The sequence below is a fragment of the Zootoca vivipara genome, chromosome 9 (genome assembly GCF_963506605.1).
Source record: "Zootoca vivipara chromosome 9, rZooViv1.1, whole genome shotgun sequence".
Classification (NCBI taxonomy): Eukaryota; Metazoa; Chordata; class Lepidosauria; order Squamata; family Lacertidae; genus Zootoca; species Zootoca vivipara.
This window is the reverse complement of record NC_083284.1, coordinates 50,462,447-50,483,991: the sequence shown is the minus strand read 5'-3', so window position 1 is coordinate 50,483,991 and position 21,545 is coordinate 50,462,447. Positions and strand designations below refer to the sequence as shown.

The following is a 21,545-nucleotide window of genomic DNA, read 5'->3' as shown; positions in this document are numbered from 1 at the left end:
CTCTATTGAGCTCTCGGGCGGCGGGGGATCCGCCAAACGGAGCAGCCGCTGGACGCCTGAGTCATCGGAACTCTCGATCCGATGCTTTTACGGGGAGTCCGCTCGCTCTGCGGACTTCCCCCCCCTCCGAGAAGCCAGGGACCTCGGCACGCGAAGTCCCTGCGTCCTTCTCACCGCCGCGACGAACCGGAAGTCCCCATAAAGTGTGCCAGTTAATTCCTTATTGCTGTGGTCATATCAGTTGTGGCAATCAGTTTTATCCTGGTCAGAATTGTAAAGCGCTTTATATCATCCAATATAAAGCGGATTGTGGTAGGGCTGTGAGGAAATTTACTTTAGGGTTTGGGTTATGGCCTAGGCCACAGGTCATGCTGAGTAATGGGGGCGTGGCTATGTAAATCCCTGTGTTGTGATTGGCAGAAGGGCCCCCTTTTAAGGTCTAGCCCTCCATTTTCTAGGCACATTTTGCCTTGGCGTCCGAATCCCCTCCCACCCGCCCTTTTTTCTTGCAGGTTAGCACGACATTGCTATTGCCTTCGGGGCCGCCTGTATTCAGGGGCCAGTAGGAATTTTTCCAATTGGCTGATTGGCTTTGCCTATTGGTTTTCGCCTACTGCCTTAGCAAATTGTCACAACTTGTTAGGTTGGCGGTTAGGCTTTTGGTTGGTTAATCGGTTGGTAGAGGGGTGTGGCACACAGATGCCTACCCCCACCTCCGTTTGCTCCATATAGTAGTATTCCGTTAAAGGAATCTCGGGGCTTACGCTCTTGTCCTTACCATCCCGCCATTGGCGGGGATGGTGGGCCCAAATTATAAGAGTAAGAGCCTTGGGGAACATTCTTGGGCAAAGAGAGGAGGGAATGACTGGGCTCAGCCACCTCCTCTCCCCCAGGTATGTTTACTTGACTTCCCTTCAGGAAGTCGGAGCAGGAACTGTCCAAGCGGACAGTGGTGAGTCCTGTCCTATGGTGACAGCTGATGTGAGTCCTGCCCCAACTGGGCAGATGAGGTGAGTCCTGTCCGAAGGGGACAGCTGATTGAGTCCTGTCCTAAATGGACAGATGGTGATAGTCCTTCTTTAGGAAGGATGAGTGGATAACCAAAAGCCTAAGCCAACACTCGGATTAAAATTGGTGTATTTAATAAAGTTGTGGCCCTAAATTATTTGCCAAAAACCAAACCATAATTATGTTGTCAGTTGTGAGTTATTTTAAGGTAATTTCTGGTAAGCCTCGACACACAAATGGATTCTGACTACGACACTCATAAATAACGAAAAACAGTTGCTGCAATTAGCTACAAATCAAATAGTACTTATCACTGAGATGTGAATAAATAACAGAACAAAAATGCATTGAGCAAGGGAAGGCAACTGGCACAGCAGTAAATAGCCATACTGGTGAGTCTGAAGGCTATTAGGAAGGATAAATCAGTAAACAAGCAACTGTTTAAATAAGAATCACACTATGTCGCATATCAAAGTTTGGGTAAAGGTTGACATTCTCTACACAATCACTGATAGGTACACATCATGAGCACAAGTAAGCCATTGTCCAATACTCATAAGTTTAGAACCAAGAATGTATACATTTGAATATACCTAGGAGAGTGAAGTGCAAAGACCTTCCAGGTTTATTGCACAGTCTTAACTCAGTATCACAGCTTAAACTAAGAATGGAGACATTGTTGTCTTAAGAAGTAAACCCTGAAAATATAACCTTAATGTGAGAAAATCACGGTGGTCTACTCTTGCTGGAACATGTAGGTATCAATGCCCCCGTCCCATGTTAAAATATAATAATATCAGAGCTTGGCACAGTTTCAGTGGCTGGCTCCTTCTCCTCCTGCCATGGAGGGGAAGGAAGGGAGAATAACCTTTGGTCGGCACCGGCAGCAGGAGAGGGAGCTGCTAGCCATTGAAGCCACACTGCTGGTTCAGCTCTGTTCCCTGGCTCCTACAATGTCTTGATGCGACATCACATGCATGTCAGCCCCCACAACCTCCCCCACAAGTTGATGCCACTGTTGGTCACTGTGGGTACATATTACCACCAGGGTGTGTGTTTCTGGTTGGAATAGCTACAGGACAGGGGTACCCCACCATTTTGGAAATCAAAGGAACTGTTGTAAGCAGCAAAACAATACCTATTTGACAGAAGAAAAGCCAACAATGCTCAGAACCCCTACTCAAAACAGCCAAAACAACAATACACACGCCCAAACAAACACAACACATTTTTTAAAAAGAAATAAGTAACCCCCCTAACCAACCCCCAACGGGCAAAAAATAATCAAAACACATTTCAAAAAGAGGAGTAGCTGGGAGCCTTAACAAGTGAAAGAGTTCTGAGGATGTTGTGATACCCATGGGTGTCAAATCAGGGAGTCCAGCTATAGAAGAACCTGCTAAAAGTTCAAAACCAAAGGACCAACCAAACTCTAATTTCAGGACTGGTCACACTTTGATAAAGATTAGTGTTGACAGGCTTTATTTTTTAGCACCACCATATCTTTAGACACCAGGCAAAAAAGTTTCTCTATAACCGGGCCTTTAGCTGATTAATATTCTATGTCCTTTTAAATGTGTTTGTGGGAGGGCAGTTATTGGTTTGTTTTTGTTTTTGTTTTATTATGTATTTTGTATTCTCAAATATGCTTGCAAATGAGACATGTTGTGTATTCACAGGTTGTGTATTCACAGGTTGTGTATTCACAGCAGTGACCAGAGGAGGAATGACCACTGGAAGAATGCAACAGCACAACTGGATACCTTCATCTGCCCCAGATGTAACAAAACATGTCTCTCCCATATCAGTCTGTACAGCCACAGCAGGCACTGTAACTCTCTGAAGTTTGACTTTACCCCCAATGCACACTTCTCTGTTGCCTCCTGAGACAGACAGGTTTATATGTTAATGTTGTGAATTGCCCTATGGTCGTCAGATGAAAGGCGGCATATGAATATAATAAAAATAATAGTAATAATAGTAATAATAAAGGTATGCTGTGGCAAGTATGAAGTCATGAGATTAGCCCTATTTTAACCTTCCTGAGATGTGAGGTGAGTGTATTTCCCTTATTTTGATTACAGGTAGGTAGCCGTGTTGGTCTGGATCGAAGTAAAATAAAAAAATTCCTTCAGTAGCACCTTAAAGACCAACTAAGTTTTTATTTTGGTATGAGCTTTCGTGTGCATGCACACTTCTTCAGATACAGTGAAATGGAAGTTTCCAGGCACTTATGTAGAGAAGGGGTGGGGAGGGGTGGGGATGGGGAGGGGGGATCACTCAGAAGGGTGGTGGAAATGGGTGATTGACTGACTGATAGCTGTTGATGACCGCAAACGACTGCAAATGGTTTTGCATGGAAAAGCAAGGGTTGAGATGGCTGAAGATCGCTTATCATGTATAATGAGATAAGAACCCGATATCTCTGTTCAAACCAGGTCCCTCCATGGTTTTGAGCTTGGTGATAAGTTGCAATTCAGCAACTTCTCTTTCCAGTCTATTTCTGAAATTCTTTTGTAGTAAGACAGCTACTTTGAGATCTTGTATAGAATGTCCTGGGAGATTGAAGTGTTCTCCTACTGGTTTTTCAGTCTTCTGGTTCCTGATGTCAGATTTATGTCCATTTATCCTTTGGCGTAGGGTTTGGCCTGTTTGTCCAATATAGAGAGCTGAAGGGCACTGTTGGCATTTGATGGCATACACAATGTTAGAGGATGAGCAATTAAATAGTCCTGAGATGGTATGTTGGATGTTGTTGGGGCCAGTAATGGTGTTGTCTGGGTGTATGTGGCAGCAAAGTTGGCATCTGGGTTTATTGCAGGCTCTGGTACCAGTGTCCATGTTAAGTCTGGTGGTTGTATTATTGTGGGTGAGGAGTTGTTTAAGATTGGGTGGCTGTCTGTAGGCAATGAAAGGTCTTCCTCCCAGAGCTTGAGAAAGGGAGCGGTCATTGTCCAGGAGAGGCTGTAGATCTCTGATGATGCGTTGTACTGTTTTAGCTTGGGAGCTGTATGTGATGACTAGTGGTGTTCTGTTATTTTCTTTTTCGGGTCTGTCTTGCAGCAGGTTCTCTCTAGGTATCTGTCTGGCTCTGTTGATCTGTTGTTTAACTTCATCAGGTGGATATTTTAGTTCTAAAAAGGTTTGCTGTAGATCTCTTAGGTGAGATTCTCTGTCTGTAGAGTTGGAACAGATGCGGTTGTAACGTAAGGCCTGGCTGTATACGATGGATTGTTTGGTATGTTTGGGATGGTAGCTAGAAGCATGTAGATATGTTTGTCGGTCAGTTGGTTTTCTGTATAAGGTGGTGTCTATACGTCCATCCTGTATTTTTATAGTAGTGTCCAAAAAATGTATTTCTTGCATAGATTGGTTCATTGTTAGGTTGATGGTGGGGTGAAAGTCATTGAATGTCTGGTGGAAGGTTTCCAGGGTCTGTTGTCCATGTGTCCAGATAATAAAAATATCGTCAATGTATCGCAGGTACAGGAGAGGTTTGAGTGGGTAGGAGTTAAGGAAACGTTGTTCTAAATCTGCCATGAAGATGTTGGCATACTGTGGGGCCATGCGGGTGCCCATGGCTGTGCCGCTGATCTGGAGGAACAGGTCATCACCAAATTTGAAGTGGTTGTGGGTAAGGACAAAGTGGCAGAGTTTGGTAGCAAAGTCCGCTGTGGTTTTATCTGAAATGGTGTTCCTTATGGCTTGTAAACCATCATTGTGTGGGATGTTGGTATATAGAGATTCCACATCCATAGTGGCTAGTATAGTATTGTTAGGAAGATTGTTCAAATATTGTATTTTCCTCAGAAAATCTGTGGTGTCACGTACGTAGCTGGGAGCACTGATAGCATATGGTTTCAGAACAGAGTCCATATAGCCGGAAACACCCACTGTAATGGTGCCAATACCTGAGATGATGGGGCGTCCTGGGTTTCCTGGTTTGTGTATTTTGGGTAGAAGATAGAAAGTTCCTGGCCGAGGTTCCGCTGGTGTGTTTGTGAGGATCTGTTCTTGGATGTGTAGGGGTAGCTCCTTAATAATCTTGTTCAGTTCTTTTTTGTATGCTTGTGTGGGGTCTGAGTCCAATTTCATGTAAAAGGCAGTATTGGAAAGTTGTCTGTGGGCCTTATTTTGATATCTACCAGGATGTTTCGAAGTGGCTATCCAAATGATTTTTCATCACTAAAAGAAGAGTGTCTTAAATTCAATTTCAGGTGATGTCTCATGGCAACTTATAAATGCATGGTATGGAAAAAAACTATAGGGAGACTGAGGTGGCCTTCGAGGTGGCCTTCATATGCAGAATGGGCCAGAGCTGCCATCTCTTTTGTTCATACTTTGGCTGCTCTAGAACACACTGAAGTTATTATAAATACTGATCTGCTGGCGTAGATAAGAATGGATTTTTCTTATATACACTTTAAAGAAAAGTCACCTTGAATCATAGTCATGAGACTCTGCCCTTAGTTTCTGACACTTCCTAAAAAGAAAACTACTAAGAAAAAAGCTTGTGACATGAATGTGGGCAGACCAATGTTAATCATTACACGAATAGTCTTCTGGCCTTACACAATTACTATGAAAGGAATGAAACATGCAAAACTCTGAATCTAAATATGCTGACAAAAGAGTGAAATCAAAAATAGGAATGATGAAGCCAAGACCATTGGCACCAGTCCACTATCACCTTCGGATGTAATCACGTTGATAATAATGCTTAGCACTTACAATGATAACACCATCAACCCAATAAGCTCATAGCACTTTACAAACATTAGCTGATTAAGACTCTCTGGTATCTTCATACTATATGAAAAGCTCCCATCTTAGAAATAAAGAAAATGAGTTAGGGAAGTCTGCCAGCTGCTGAACAAGGTGTTAGTTGCAAAATAGTAACTCACATTTTGTCTTGTGTATGCTTAGCCTTGAAAATGCTGTCTCCACAGCTCTAAAAAAACCAAACCCTCTCTAATTGAGAGTGAAGGTCCCTGACTGGTGTGTGTGTGTGTGATGTGTCCATGGGAGGCACCAAATCCCCTGGAATCCTCTGTTTGCGGTGTATTAGGCTTTTCTAATTTACTGTATATAGATTACTCATAAAACTAAAATACTGTTCTGTCAGCCAGCCATCAGAGCAATCCTATATAATAAAGTCCCTGTGTCTCTGCGTCCAGTTTTCCCATGTGTCCCTGGGTTACTGCGCATGTGCCCCAGGGACACAGGCATTGGAGGCAGAGACAACCGCCAACCGCCGCTCTGCCAACCGCCGCACGGCGCTTCCTTGGCGAACGCAAGCAGGCGGACAGCCCGCCTGCTTGCCTTCCCCAAGGAAGCCGAAGCGGCAGCGGGTGCCGAGGGAAGCCGGCTTTGGCTTGGCGGCGGCGGGAAGAAGATGAGGAAGTCCCGGAGCCGAATTGTGGTGTGGCGGGGGCTTTTCGCCGTTTGCCTCCCCCTTAGCCCGAGCTAAGGGGGAGGCAAACGGTGAAAAGCCCCCGCCACGCCGCAATTCGGCTCGGGGACTGGCTTGGCGGTGGCGGAAAGAAGGGGAGGAATTCCTCCCCTTCTTCCCGCCACCGCCAAGCCAGTCCCTGAGCCGAAGTATGGTGCTGCAGGGCTTTTCGCCGTTTGCCTCCCCCTGTTAAAGGTCGTGTTGCTATCTCCTTTCTCCTTCTGTCTCATTACCTTTGTTCCTTGGTGGCATCTGATGAGAGTCTTTCTCGTTTTGTTCTATACTATAGGAGTCCTGGCTGGTGCTGCCCAGGACTCTCTCCTGCTGTGAGTGCCCACAGGCCCTGTCCCTGCCTCCTTCCACCTGGTCTAGGGCAGGGCCTGGAAGGCCTCATAAAGGACTGCTGCCGCTGCTCTGCTGCTGGTGCTGCCCAGGACTCTCTCCTGCTGTGAGTGCCCACAGGCCCTGTCCCTGCCTCCTTCCACCTGGTCTAGGGCAGGGCCTGGAAGGCCTCATAAAGGACTGCTGCCGCTGCTCTGCTGCTGGTGCTGCCCAGGACTCTCTCCTGCTGTGAGTGCCCACAGGCCCTGTCCCTGTCTCCTTCCACCTGGTCTAGGGCGGGGCCTGGAAGGCCTCATAAAGGACTGCTGCCGCTGCTCTGCTGCTGGTGCTGCCCAGGACTCTCTCCTGCTGTGAGTGCCCACAGGCCCTGTCCCTGCCTCCTTCCACCTGGTTTGGGCAGGGCCTGGAAGGCCTCATAAAGGACTGCTGCCGCTGCTCTGCTGCTGGTGCTGCCCAGGACTCTCTCCTGCTGTGAGTGCCCACAGGCCCTGTCCCTGCCTCCTTCCACCTGGTCTAGGGCGGGGCCTGGAAGGCCTCATAAAGGACTGCTGCCGCTGCTCTGCTGCTGGTGCTGCCCAGGACTCTTCCTGCTGTGAGTGCTCACAGGCCCTGTCCCTGCCTCCTTCTACCTGGTCTAGGGCGGGGCCTGGAAGGCCTCATAAAGGACTGCTGCCGCCGCTCTGCTGCTGGTGCTGCCCAGGGGAACTTGAAACAGCACAGAGTCCTTTTTAAAATGCTTTTTAAAGAATTTTTAATGTTTTTATCTTCTTTGGGGTGGTAGGTGGGAGGGATTTTTAGTTGGGTGTGGGAATCTGTTAAATTTTAGTGTATTTGTAATTTTTATTGTTTTTGGTTTTATTGTTTTATTGTGTTTGGGGTGGTAGGTGGGAGGGATTTTTAGTTGGGGGTGGGAATCTGTTAAATTTTAGTGTATTTGTAATTTTTATTGTTTTTGGTTTTATTGTTTTATTGTCTTTTTTGTGTTCTTCTTTTGTTGAGTTCTTTGCTGTTTTTTAGAGGTTTTATTTTGTTTTTAAGGGGAGGGGTCAGGGCTGCCCGGGAGGGGGTCCCAGCAAGCAAAATGGCTGGGGCAGATTCCACAGGGGGGTGTGCACTGGAACAACCGATCTCAGTGGTCACGGGTAGGAGGAGGAGTTACGCTAAGACCAGACCATGTCATTACCGAGGAGGCAGACTTAGTCGTTGTCTGAGGACTATCCCTGCCTCCAGGTCTGGTCCTGACCGGACGGATATTGGAATCAGCAAGGGATACCCACATGACCTGAAGGTGCTGCTGTGCAATGCCAGGTCGATGATGAATAAGACCACCGCCATTCACGACCTGATTGTGGATGGAGGATTTGACCTGGCATGTGTGACAGAGACCTGGTTGGAGGAAGCCGATGGGCCCGTTCTTGGCGCTGCTTGCCCACCAGGTTTCTCTTATGCACAGCAACCCAGGCCATCTGGGCGGGGAGGGGGGGTTGCAGTGATTTTTAGGAAGTCATTAGTTTGCACCAGGCGTCCTATTGGGAAGACCCAGTTCTCTGAGTGCATGTTCTGGAAGTTGGGCAATAGAGGCAGTACAGGATTCCTTTTGGTGTACCGACCTCCCCGCTGCACCAAGGATTCCCTGCCCGAGCTGCTTCAGGTCGTGTCGGATGTGCTCCTGGAGACACCTAGCTTGGTTGTCTTAGGGGATTTTAACATCCATGCCGACACGACCTTACAAGGAGCCGCTCGGGACTTCGTGGAAAGCATGGCCACCATGGGGCTGTCCCTGAATAAGTCTGGCCCAACTCATAGCCGCGGACATGCCTTGGACTTGGTGTTTACCTCTATGGATGTTGGTGATCTGACATTAAGTAAAAGCGAAACAAAAGAAGTGCCATGGTCAGATCACTTTCTGGTGCAACTGGACTTCTCCGCAACCCTTTCCCTCTGCAGGGAGGTGGGACCGATTCGGATGGTCCGCCCCCGCTACTTAATGGATCCAATTGGCTTCCAAAGAGTGGTAGGGGATGTTTTATCCCATGTCGATGGCCTTTCAGCTGATTCCCTGGTGGCCCGCTGGAATGCGGAGTTAACCAGCGCTATTGACTGTCTGGCTCCGAAGCGCCCTCTCAGATTGCATGGAGCCCGGACAGCCCCGTGGTTTTCCCCGGCGCTGAGGGCAATGAAACAGTCGTTGAGACGGCTAGAGCGCCGGTGGCGGAAAACTCATTTTGAATCAGACCGGACACGGGCTAGAGCTCAACTTCGAGCCTACCAAGTGGCAATGGCGACGGCGAAGAGGACCTTCTTCACCGTCTCCATCGCATCTGCAGAAAACAGCAGCAGGAGACTCTTCCAGGTGGTTCGCAATTTAGCGGAACCACCTGCTCCATCCGGGCCCAGTACGGGCCACATGATCTCCTGCAATGATTTTGCAAAGTTTTTTGCAGATAAAGTCGCTCAGATTCGGGAAGAGGTAGACTCCACCGTGGGAGCAGGGCCGGGGCGGGGGAGTGCTAGAGTCCTGTCTAGTCAAGTTTTGTGGGATCAATTTCAATCTGTTACCTCCGAGGATGTGGACAGGCTGCTTAGACGAATGAAACCAACCACCTGTCTCCTTGATCCTTGCCCATCCTGGCTTATAAAAGCTAGCCAGGAAGGGCTGGGCGATGGGCTTCGCGGGTTGGTAAATGCTTCTCTCCATGAGGGAGCCTTCCCAGACCCGCTGAAAGAGGCGGCTATTAAACCGCTTCTTAAAAAACCATCTTTAGATCCGGCCAATATGGCCAACTATCGCCCAGTCTCAAATCTTCCATTCTTGGGCAAGGTGATTGAGCGAGTGGTTGCGGAACAACTCCAGGCACGCCTGGAAGAAGTGGACCATTTGGATCCCTTCCAGTCAGGATTCAGGCCTCATCATGGGACTGAAACTGCCTTGGTCGCACTGGTCGATGATCTCCGGCGGGCTAGGGACAAAGGTAAGAGCTGTTTCCTTGTTCTGCTGGATCTCTCAGCGGCTTTTGACACCATCGACCATAACATCCTTCTGGACCGTCTAGAGGGCTTGGGAGCTGGGGGCACTGTCATGCAGTGGTTCCGCTCCTTCCTCCTGGGCCGTGTTCAGAAAGTGGTGGTGGGGGATGAGTGTTCAGACCCCTGGGCGCTCACTTGTGGGGTGCCTCAGGGTTCTGTCCTCTCCCCCATGCTTTTTAACATCTATATGCAGCCACTGGGAGAGATCATCAGGGGGTTTGGGCTGGGTGTCCATCAGTATGCTGATGATACCCAGCTCTAGCTCTCTTTTAAATCAGAACCAGTGAAGGCGGTGAAGGTCCTGTGTGAGTGCTTGGAGGCGGTTGGAGGATGGATGGCGGCTAACAGATTGAGATTGAATCCTGACAAGACAGAAGTACTGTTTGTGGGGGACAGGAGGCGGGCGGGTGTGGAGGACTCCCTGGTCCTGAATGGGGTAACTGTGCCCCTGAAAGACCAGGTGCGCAGCCTGGGAGTCATTTTAGACTCACAGCTGTCCATGGAGGCACAGGTCAACTCCGTGTCCAGGGCAGCTGTTTATCAGCTCCATCTGGTACGCAGGCTGAGTCCCTACCTGCCCACTGACTGTCTCTCCAGAGTGGTGCATGCTCTAGTTATCTCTCGCTTGGACTACTGCAATGCGCTCTACGTGGGGCTACCTTTGAAGGTGACCCGGAAACTACAACTAATCCAGAATGCGGCAGCTAGACTGGTGACTGGGAGCGGCCGCCGAGATCACATAACACCGGTCCTAAAAGACCTACATTGGCTCCCAGTACGTTTCCGAGCACAATTCAAAGTGTTGGTGTTGACCTTTAAAGCCCTAAACGGCCTCGGTCCGGTATACCTGAAGGAGCGTCTCCACCCCCATCGTTCTGCCCGGACACTGAGGTCCAGCTCCGAGGGCCTTCTGGCGGTTCCCTCATTACGAGAAGCCAAGTTACAGGGAACCAGGCAGAGGGCCTTCTCGGTAGTGGCACCCACCCTGTGGAATGCCCTCCCACTAGAGGTCAAAGAGAACAATTACCAGACCTTTAGAAGGCATCTCAAGGCAGCCCTGTTTAGGGAAGCTTTTAATGTTTGATGGATTTCTGTATTTTAGAATTTCTGTTTTTTTTTGGAACCCGGCCAGAGTGGCTGGGGGAACCCGGCCAGATGGGCGGGGTATAAATAATAAATTATTATTATTATTATTATTATTATTATGAGCTGCCTCGTACAACAGTAGCATAACATGTACCAAAGAGCTGGAAGCCCTCTCCTATCTTCCGCAATAGCAAAAATGCTGCCTTGGATGCCAGATAACTAGGATTATTATGGGCTAACACTAGTCAAAGGAAGTATGATATATAGATATGGAAAATATAACTGCAGAAGTTGCTTTAAGCAATATAAGCCTCCTATAAAATTGCCCTTAGAAATAAAACCTCAAACTCTGTTTCTTTTTAAAATACTTATGTGCCTAACTCACAGGGGTGTACTGAGGATTAATTAGATTATGTTTCCAAAACACTTTGAAGATGAAAAGCAGTCTAACCCACTTTTATCTCCCCCCCCCATTTTGTAAACTCTTTACAGCAGGAATAAGAAATTTGTTGGTGTGCAGGCAGAAAGTGACAGCAGTCAGTTGGTTGTTACCAGAGTTATCCTATTAGATACACAGTTCTAAAAAGCCCATACTTTTTAAAAGAAAGCACCAATTCATCTCAGTCATGTTCATGTTTTCCTTACGACTTTAATTCAGATCAAATAAACCTGCTTTGGTCTGTTTATACACGTTAATGTTAGGATTGCAAAGGTTAGTACTGAGCCTTCAATAAACAGAATCAAACACACCACTGCACATCATGGAGTCTCAATTATTTTACATAGTATCTGAGGGCATCAAGGAATGGCTATGAAAAATCCAACTGAAAATTTAGACAAAAGCAAGGATAGCTGGCAGGCATTGTAACCTGGGGCTTTGAAGACACCCGTCACAGTAAGTCCAGTTCCCTTGGTCATAATGCTTGGCAAACTAGGGTGCAGTGGTGATATGAACACATTCACAATCTATCCGGTGAGAAAGCTTTAAGACCTAGTTACTTTTATTAATGCCTTTATTTACCTCAAAGTTAGATTAAAGCCTTTTAAAAGACTGTTCCAGAAGCTGCATTTGGTAGAGAATTTACCCGGGGTACATTTTGTGGGGTGGCACAAAATGCAGGGTTTGCAGCACCAAATGGCACAAAACCAGCACAAAACTTTGGCTTCAGTTGGGGGGGGGGGGAGGATCCTGAATTTTGGTGATTGCTTTGGTGTTCAAGCAAAAAAAAAAAAACACCCACACACACACAAACCCTTATAACTGTCAATAAAATTCACAAAGGTGGCTTTCTCGAAAGTTTCATTAACATATAGAGATTGCTGCTGCCTGTCCCAAAGTTATGAAACTTCCTCAGGAGAGTTGCTCATCACAGCATTTGAGTATCTTCATAAAGTAAGGCCCTTCTGCTCTGGCTGGCATTTTGTGGTTTAGAATTAAACCAACGGAAGACAATTTTATTTTCCATTTTATTCTTTTTTTCTGTTTGTTGCCAAATCTCCAGCCTTACAGTCAAAAAACCTTTATGCCTGTAAACCTAAATGTTCTCACAAAGGAAGTAGGAATTCAAAATGGCTTGCTTTCAAGTAGTTGAGATCAGCCTGTAAATCTTTAAAAGAAGGTGGGACATATACATTTGGTATGTAAGAATGATAAGACAGATTTGTTTAAGTGGCATGTTTAAATACAGGCATTTAAAGTTTAAAAGAAAGAAAACCATGGTAATTTAAATCTTTTCATGCTGCAGTTGACATTTATAGCAACTGAATAAGATTAATCATATAGCTCTCCCGATGATTCATGTTGAGTAGCTAATATTTAAAAAGTAATAAACTTTGGATTCACATTAATTAAACACTGAAGTTCTGATTAATGTTTCTGATTTTTGCAGTCCTTAAAAAGACAGTCTTATAGTCCAGTGATTTTTTTTTTAAAAAAAATAATATTTGGGACAGGGTAGGTAAAATACAGCAATGGAGGCAGATTATGGGCTTGTTTTCAACCTTGTTTGCACTAGGTTTGCAGTTAGCTATCCTGTAACCTCAGATATGCTGATGACACAACCTTGATGGCAGAAAGTGAGGAGGAATTAAAGAACCTTTTAATGAGGGTGAAAGAGGAGAGCGCAAAATACGGTCTGAAGCTCAAAATAAATAAATAAAAACTAAGATCATAGCCACTGGTCCCATCACTTCCTGGTAAAGAGAAGGGGAAGAAATGAAGGCAGTGAGAGATTTTACTTTCTTGAGTTCCATGATCACTGCAGATGGTGACAGCAGTCACGAAATTAAAAGACGCCTGCTTCTTGGGAGAAAAGCAATGACAAACCTAGACAGCATCTTAAAAAGCAGAGACATCACCTTGCCTACAAAGGTCTGTATAGGTAAAGCTATGGTTTTCCCAGTAGTGATGTATGGAAGTGAGAGCTGGACCATAAAGAAGGCTGATCGCCGAAGAATTGATGCTTTTGAATTATGGTGCTGGAGGAGACTCTTGAGAGTCCCATGGACTGCAAGAAGATCAAACCTATCCATTTTGAAGGAAATCAGCTCTGAGTGTTCACTGGAAGGACAGATCGTGAAGCTGAGGCTCCAATACTTTGGCCACCTCATGAGAAGAGAAGACTCCCTGGAAAAGACCCCAATGTTGGGAAAGATTGAGGGCAGAAGGAGAAGGGGACGAGAGAGGACGAGATGTTTGGACAATGTTCTCGAAGCTACCAACATGAGTCTGACCAAACTGCGGGAGGCAGTGGAAGACAGGAGTGCCTGGCGTGCTCTGGTCCATGGGGTCACGAAGACATGACTAAACGACTAAACAACAACAACAACAAATCCTGTATCCTCAATGTAAATTATATGAAAATCCAAATACTTGAATTATCATAAATATGCAAAATAAAATTGCATTAATGCAAATCAATTTGCATAATTTAGCCTTGATAGCAGAACATTGTATTTACACACTTAGATAGTAGAAGGTAATTTACATTTCTTTATCATCATCACATCTATCTTTAAAACTTTTTGTAAAAAAAATTAACAAGCTCGTATACACTACAAAAAGAAGCTTTAAGTAATGATTTCATAGTGCCAATTTTCCACCCAGAATCAGATACTATACAAACAGAAGTTCATCAGTTGCCTGCTTCAGCTTTTATTTGACCAGCAGACAAGGTACTGTGGCACCTTGTATACTTCTTTTTAATAAAAAAAAATTCATACTACACTGTGATGTAGAGAAGTATTTAATTAGAATAGCCTTGCTGGCTCAGACCAGAGGGCTATTTCTTCTGGTGGCCAACCAGCAGGAAGCCCAAAAGTGGGACCTAAATGCAACAGCTCCAACTGATTGTATATTAACATAAAAATTATTACATTTACTTATTAACATATCAGCATACTTTGTTTCTTTGCAATATACCAAATGCAATCTCTTTATGAAGAAGACCCAATGTAAAGAGGTTAATCTTCAAATGCTAGAATGATTTATACTTTTAAGTTTATTAAAATATGCTCCTTGACCCTGTCATTATCTAAGCCTGCCAAGGGTAATCTGAACTTTCTCAAAGCTACCAGTAATAATCACAGCTGCTAAAACAGCAAGCATTATAATAAGCCAATAGGCCAGACCAAATGTTTTTAAAAGACCAATAAACTGGACAGACCCATATGCCACTATAGATAATACTCCAGGAACTGTCATTTCACTCCAAGTTCAGCTGCCCAAACCCCATGTATACTGGCTGACAGGTAGCTAAAGGAATTATACACTTTTTTTGAAGAACATGGTACAGTAAGAAAAAATAAGTACTTTCTACCGTATTGCACTAATACCCCTATTAATTCTGTAAACACACATTATAATCCAGCACTACAAATGCACAAGTGGGTCTGATTAAGAAAAGCAATGGAAGATCTTTAGATACATGGTTTTTCTGAACTTGCTCAAAACAGCAATCCACACTGCATAAATTTCCTTTAAATTTGGGTTGAGTAATGGATTGTATAGTGTCAATAAACTGAAGCTCAATCTAGATAAAAGGGTAGTTAAAGGTAAAGGTACCCCTGACCATTAGGTCCAGTCACATATGACTCTGGGGTTGCACGCTCATTTCGCTCTATAGGCCGAGGGAGCCGGCATTTGTCCGCAGACAGCTTCCAGGTCATGTGGCCAGCATGACTAAGCCGCTTCTGGTGAACCAGAGCAGCGCACGGAAACACCATTTACCTTCCCACTGTAGCGGTACCTATTTATCTACTTGCACTTGGTGTGCTTTCGAACTGCTAGGTGGGCAGGAGCTGGGACCGAACAACGGAAGCTCACCCCGTCGAATGGATTCGAACCGCCGACCTTCCGATCAGCAAGCCCAAGAGGCTCAGTGGTTTAACCACAGCGCCACCCACGTCCCCACCTTTACTGCTGACTGGAATAACTCTTAGGGATCATGTAACACTGATCCTTGAAAATCTTGGTTGCCTACTTATTCATTTTCCAAGGCTCTGTGGTTTAGACCACAGTGCTACCCGCGTCCCTAAAAGGGTAGTTAGTAGGTGGTTATTTGAATAAAGAACAATCCTAGATGGGGTTGCACATTGTTGGTGTCCAGTGTTGTCACTGGTGGCCCAAGTGGCATCCATCGTAAGCTGTATCTTTCACCAGTTATGCAAAGATCGGTGTGCCTCCTGCAGCCTCTTCCTGACACAGATAGTATGGTCTGCTGTCCATGCCCTAATTATCTCTACACTGTACCACTGCAATGTGTTGTATAGGAGGGTGCCCTTGAAGATTTATCAGAAAGGTCAGTTCCTACCGAATGCAGCATCTAGTTTACTGTGACCAACTACAGAGAGCATCTATCACCAGCTGTTATAAAGCAATGATGATTTCCAGTTAAAATTCAAAATGCTGCACAGTTACCTATACAGCTCTCCATGGCTTAGCCCCAAACCAGAATACATCGGGCAGGGAGCGGGGTAACATCATTGCAGATCCCCAGGTTTTTCCTTTTGGAGGAGATGAGCTGGTGAGAAGATAACAAAATTATTTAAAATATGGCTGCTGTGGCTTCTGTGGCCACTGAAAAAGGAGCAAAAATAACACTAGCAACTACAAATAACAAAGGTTAGCTATTTATATTTTACTCTTGATTCTGATTTTCATATAATACTTGCTACATATTAAGTGTGACTCAAATTAGATGCATTAAAATGAATGAACATGACAAAGTTAAGCCCATTAATTTCTGCAGGTCTACTTTAAGTCAAACTTAGCTGAATGCTACCCACTGAAATTATGGATAAATTTATCCAACTGTTTATTCTGCTGTATTTGCATCTATTTGATTTTTGTAATTATTTGTTTTTCAAATATTCTGCATTTTGATTACTGTAAGGCTTATTGTGAAATGCTTTAGACATTGGTAATCGTGGAAAAACAACATATAAATAAACTACCCATCAGCTGTCTGAAGGATTGCCTTTCACCACATGAACTTGACTAAACTCTATACTCTTGGAAACCCTCACCAAGTCGCACCAACATCTCAGGTTGGTGGTTAGAGAAAGCATATTTTCAGCCATGGTGTCTCTAATTTTGAATGCCCTGGCCAGAAAAAGCTTGCCTGGAAGCCCATTCTGATTTCTTCGTGATGCCAGCAATTTTTTTTTTAAAAAAATTGTCCAGGCCTTCTAGCATATTCAACAACTAGTTTAAGGGTTCTTTAATGGTTCAGTGGTGCACAGAATACTCATAGTACAATTTCTGTAATTTTATATTATTTTACTTCTTGACTGTTAATGTACTGTTTTGTACTTTCAACTGTAGGACACCTTGAGAATTAATATACAACAGTAGCTCACAAAATTTCTTTAAAAATAAAATGCAACTATTTATAATTGCTTCTGAATTTACAGTGCTTTTGAATACTAGTTGCTGGAAATGAAAGGATGGGAGAGTGTTGTTGTGCTTGAATCCAGGTGGCTGGTTTCCCAGGATGCTGGTCTAGGTGGTCCATTGGCCTAATCCAGGAGCCCTTATGTTCTTACATTAGTTTAAAATTAATGACTCAATAATTCAGTAAAATAATTCAAGGCAATTCCAATATTTATATCCTTTGAAGAGGAAAGCTTAATTATACAAATTTAATTCTTAGAATTATTATAGAGAGAAGTGGTGCAAGTCCTTTTTCAAAAGCATTTCTGACATTCTGTTCTGTCCTGATCAAGTTGCCTCTGGCTGACCAGAAAATCACGTGGATTAGCTGAACACCATCCAAGGGAATGGTGGTAGGTAGATAGATAATTTTTTACGGTCGGAGACCAGCATATGGTGGTAATTTACTAGAACTTGCCATGCTTATATGCCTCCTGAAGTGAACAGTACTGCAGTATTGCAGATAGAGCCAGGCTACAATGGAAGCATCTGAAAGTACCCTGAGGTAATGCCACATCAATCCTAATTATAGTCTAAAATCATTTATCTAAAGGACGGGAATATCCTGAAGAATGACAATTTCAAGTTTTACATATGTTCTGTTGAAGCCATCTTCCAACAGTCTAGTTATGCATTGCTTTATAAGACGAAAACCACTCAGTATTTCAACTGTATGTCAGCAAATTACATCTGTATCGACACAGGTTCCCTAGCCCTGGTTTATCCATACTGATTTATGACAGAACCTGAACCAAAGACGCTGAAGTTCATATTTTGGTGAATCTTTTGGGGAAAGTACTTCTGTAATAACGAAGCAGTCACAAAGTGCTTTTTTCACAGCCTGTCAATATTCCTGCTATCGGGAACCACCTGTCTCAAAGAGACAATGGAAGGCACCTCCAGGGGTAAAGTCAAACTGCTGCACTAACAGCACCGAAGTGACCTCCCTGGGGAGGAAGCATGGGCAGTGTGTATGGAGGCCCTGGGCTGCCCAGACAAGAAGACACCCCCTTGGCCTTGCTGATGTGGTCCAAAGGAAAACAGAGCAATATATTTGGCACCAGCTTGGATGCAGGAGTTGCCAGAAGGAGGCGTACAAGGGACCATCCACTCTGGATTGTGCAGGGCTTACTCCTTAGCCTTTCCTTCTCCCGAAGATATCCCACAAGGCAGCAGAGTTTTGGGATTAGAGTTTTCCTTCTCCTAGATGGGCTACCTTCACAGGTTGATTCGTCCCATTTGCCCATGCTTCTATACATATGTTCCTGTAAAGGTGCTTAAACCTCACAAGTGGCAGTGGCAAAAATGAACTGGAAAAGACAGGAACTTTGTTTCCTTGGAACAGCTCCACAACAATATGGCAAGTCAAAATAGTTCTGCAGTTGTCTTACCAGATGTGGCCTGGCAAGGAACCAAGGCTGGAGCCCGTGCTGCTTGTTGCTTTCAGGGACTGAGTACATTGCATTAGTATTTCTAACCCACAAAATAAGAATCTCACAAATGTCCCAATAAATGCCTTTGTTGTATTTGATTCGGAATATACTTAGGAAAGAGGACATTCTCAGCAAACCTTAGAGATTAAATCAGAGTATTTTTTTTAAGTAATTATCATGTCTAAATCCCCTGCCATTTGTTAAAGGAGTGTAAAGCAAATGCAATAGTATTATGAGATAAATTTCAAACATTCCTGAACCATTTATAAGACTGACATTAAGGGATCACCTAAAGTATGAATTCTGCATACTGGTATACAAATGTATCTGTTAACTGCATAAGAATATTATGCCTACCTTGTCTGCTATACTCATCTGACTCCCGGTGGACCAAGTCTTTTACCCGGTTTCCATACAGCAATCTGGAGGAATCATGATCAAAAGCTTTTAAAGTTTCACTTGAGCTGTAGGACTTCTGTGTAGGAACTCTGCACTCATCGTTTTCTGTTGAAGAATTTGTGTAACGCCTTTCCTTGTCTCTTCTGCCCTTTGTCAGGGAGCAATAAGGCCTGCGTTCTTTCACATCCATGCTTCATTCCTTCTGTATGCACATCAGGCCAGATAACTTGAAATTCTGATCTACATTCAATTTAAGTCCACCTGTAAAAGGATTAAACAGATAATATATAATTTATATATTTGTATAATACTATATATGCATAATCAGGTATGTATGTAAGTAATAGGAGCAAAATTACTAATCAAACTACATAAAGCTGACTTTTAGCTGTAATTGAACTGTGTTTGAGAGAGACCAACAAAAGGTAATTATTTAACAGGATGACCGATACCTTACCTGAGAGATCTTGGCCAACAAAGAAAATTACAGCATGAAACCCACAATCCCAAACTACGGAGTTATTCCCACTGAGTAAGAACAACTTGTTTCCAAGTAAGCACACATAGGTTTGTATTATCTGGGTATAATCTACCAGAAATTGATGGCATGCTCTCTTAATGCCAACAAGTGAATACATCAGAGATGGAAAATGTTTTCTGGCCAGAACACTAGAATTTTACCTTCACCACCCCTTGCAGGCCAACGTTGGCAGGTGGGTGGCAATGTCCACCTGTCAATTGCCTGGCATCACAGTGATTTGTTGCAACTTTGAAAGCAAGCAGAGCACTTTCAAACAGCCCTTTGTAAACTTCCTCATGCAGGGAAGATTGTGTTTGAAAGCCTTGAGCAAGGTGTGCACCTACTGCCCAACATCTGACAGAGGGATCTCACCCAAAAAACAATGAGGGGGCTGAAAGTGCTCTGGACCCTAGGAGATGGCACCTATGCACAGAAGCATATATGAATATAACAGAGAAAGCAATTATGTGAATTTTCACTCAACAGGTAGACAGCAATTTCTATGACACAATAATAATTTATTGTAGATTTTAAAATTTATGAAATGGGTTTTGCACAAATGACTGTGCCACTATTTTGTCTTGAGGCATAAAAAACCTCTGAGAACTTAAATACCTGATGGCAGCTCATGAACAGGGCTGCTATTTCTTGTAGTAACATGCCATTTCTCCCACCCACCTTTTGTCTTCAGGAGGCAGAACCTAATGATATCTTTTTCCTTCGTGCTCCTTTCAGTATTTGAAATATGCCACTTAATTAAAATACAAAGCTTGAGCAATGGAATGTTCCTTTGCAAAATAATATTACACTGAAATACAGAATTCATCACTACGCAATATCAAGCTGTGCTTCTTTCCTGTCCAACAAAAGAAATCTAAAATTCCTTTCTATCTGCTCACTTATTGCCTTCAGAGCATTTTGTTTTAAACAAATTAATCAGTCATCTCCCTTAAACTGATTTGGAGCATTTATTTAATTTGCAATCATATTGTGATTCAGAATTCAAAGAGGAACAGGTCTTTCATCATCTTGTCTTATCAAAACTATTCTAGAGGGCTGAAATGCTTTCCTGTATGAATCTCAGGTTTTATATATGAAATACATATTGTGAATACCACAATCATCCTTCTAAGAATTTTGTTACACAAAAATAATTTTGCAACGCTTCAAAACTAGTAAGAAGAAGCATTTTCTCTTCATGTCGGAAGGTGAAGACCTCTTGCCCGAATGTCAATTCCTACGTATTAATACAAAAGTATTTCCAGTGCTTATCAGTGTACTACTCTGATAGAACATGATAGATATTTCTTTTTATCGAAACTGTGCACTGCTCCAGAAGGTCCAGAATTGCACTGATACCAGGGGATGAAAAGTATCTTTAAAGTATCTTTAATACAACTTCTATATTATTCCCGTATTTTCGCCATCAGTGTCCACGTTTGTCCTGAATTTAATTGTTGAAAGTGGTCATCCTTCTCTGAGAAAAAGGTTTGCATTCCTGCTCCTTCCATCCATTATAATTTCAGCTCAGCTAGTTTCCAATAAGCTTCTTTCCTCATCAAAGCTCACTGCTGCTCCTAAATGTATCCATTCTAGGCTCTTTCCCCCTGCCATCCATTTTTCCAGTGCTACCCATATATTGTGATCTTGCAGTAGGAAACTGAAGGTATGCAACCATACCTTTAAAAATACTTTTAAAAGAAGAAGAAAGTATTTTGAAAGGGATATATGTGGAGGATACAATCAATAGAATCATTTCAAACCATTACACATGTTTTTCCTTCTCAGATATCTTCATTTCCCCTACCAAACAATGTAGGGGATGATGAGAGTAGTGGGTGGCATCTGGGAATTTCCCTTCCCAAACAAGGAAGAAGGTGCCTGGAGCCCCCACCCATCCAGTTTCATATGGTATAAAGCTGATTATGTTCTTAGCATTGCTTAACATGTCTAGATTGGGGGGGGGGGGGGGGAGAAGGACAAAAATCAAATCATGTATCCCTTTATGTAAATCAAGAATTCACAGAATTACTCTGTAGAAAATTTGCCCCTTGAAAAGAAAACCAACTGAGTGCTTTTCCATGTGGAAAGACAAACATCCAATGTGTATTTAGAAAGGCAAGCAGTCTGATAGTAAAAAGCTTTCTGCAGTGTACTACAGTACAAACACTCCTCTAGAAAGCTGCAGAAGAGGAGTTGAACTACAAAGCATGAATTTCTTCTAAATTTAGAAGGGTATTTAATGTTGAAACTTAGAGATTGTCAATCAGCAAAGGAGGTCAAGAAAAATAAAATGTGCTTCTGGCGTTTTAGTGTAGAGTTTCTTGAAACTGTTGGCTTTTTAAA

The 21,545-nt window shown here is 43.7% G+C and overlaps 1 protein-coding gene across 3 annotated transcripts in view; it reads right to left on the bottom strand.

Annotated features, from left to right (window-relative positions):
* The window catches only part of LOC132591162 (teneurin-3-like), a 1,137,496-nt gene that overhangs the window by 37,854 nt on the left and 1,078,097 nt on the right, over positions 1 to 21,545 (bottom strand). For all 3 annotated transcript variants that reach the window (XM_060278723.1, XM_060278722.1, XM_060278724.1), the window contains one exon: positions 18,638 to 18,940. In XM_060278723.1, coding sequence (XP_060134706.1) covers positions 18,638 to 18,869 — 232 coding nt within the window. In that variant the 5' untranslated portion in view covers positions 18,870 to 18,940. The remainder of the gene's footprint in view (positions 1 to 18,637; positions 18,941 to 21,545) is intronic.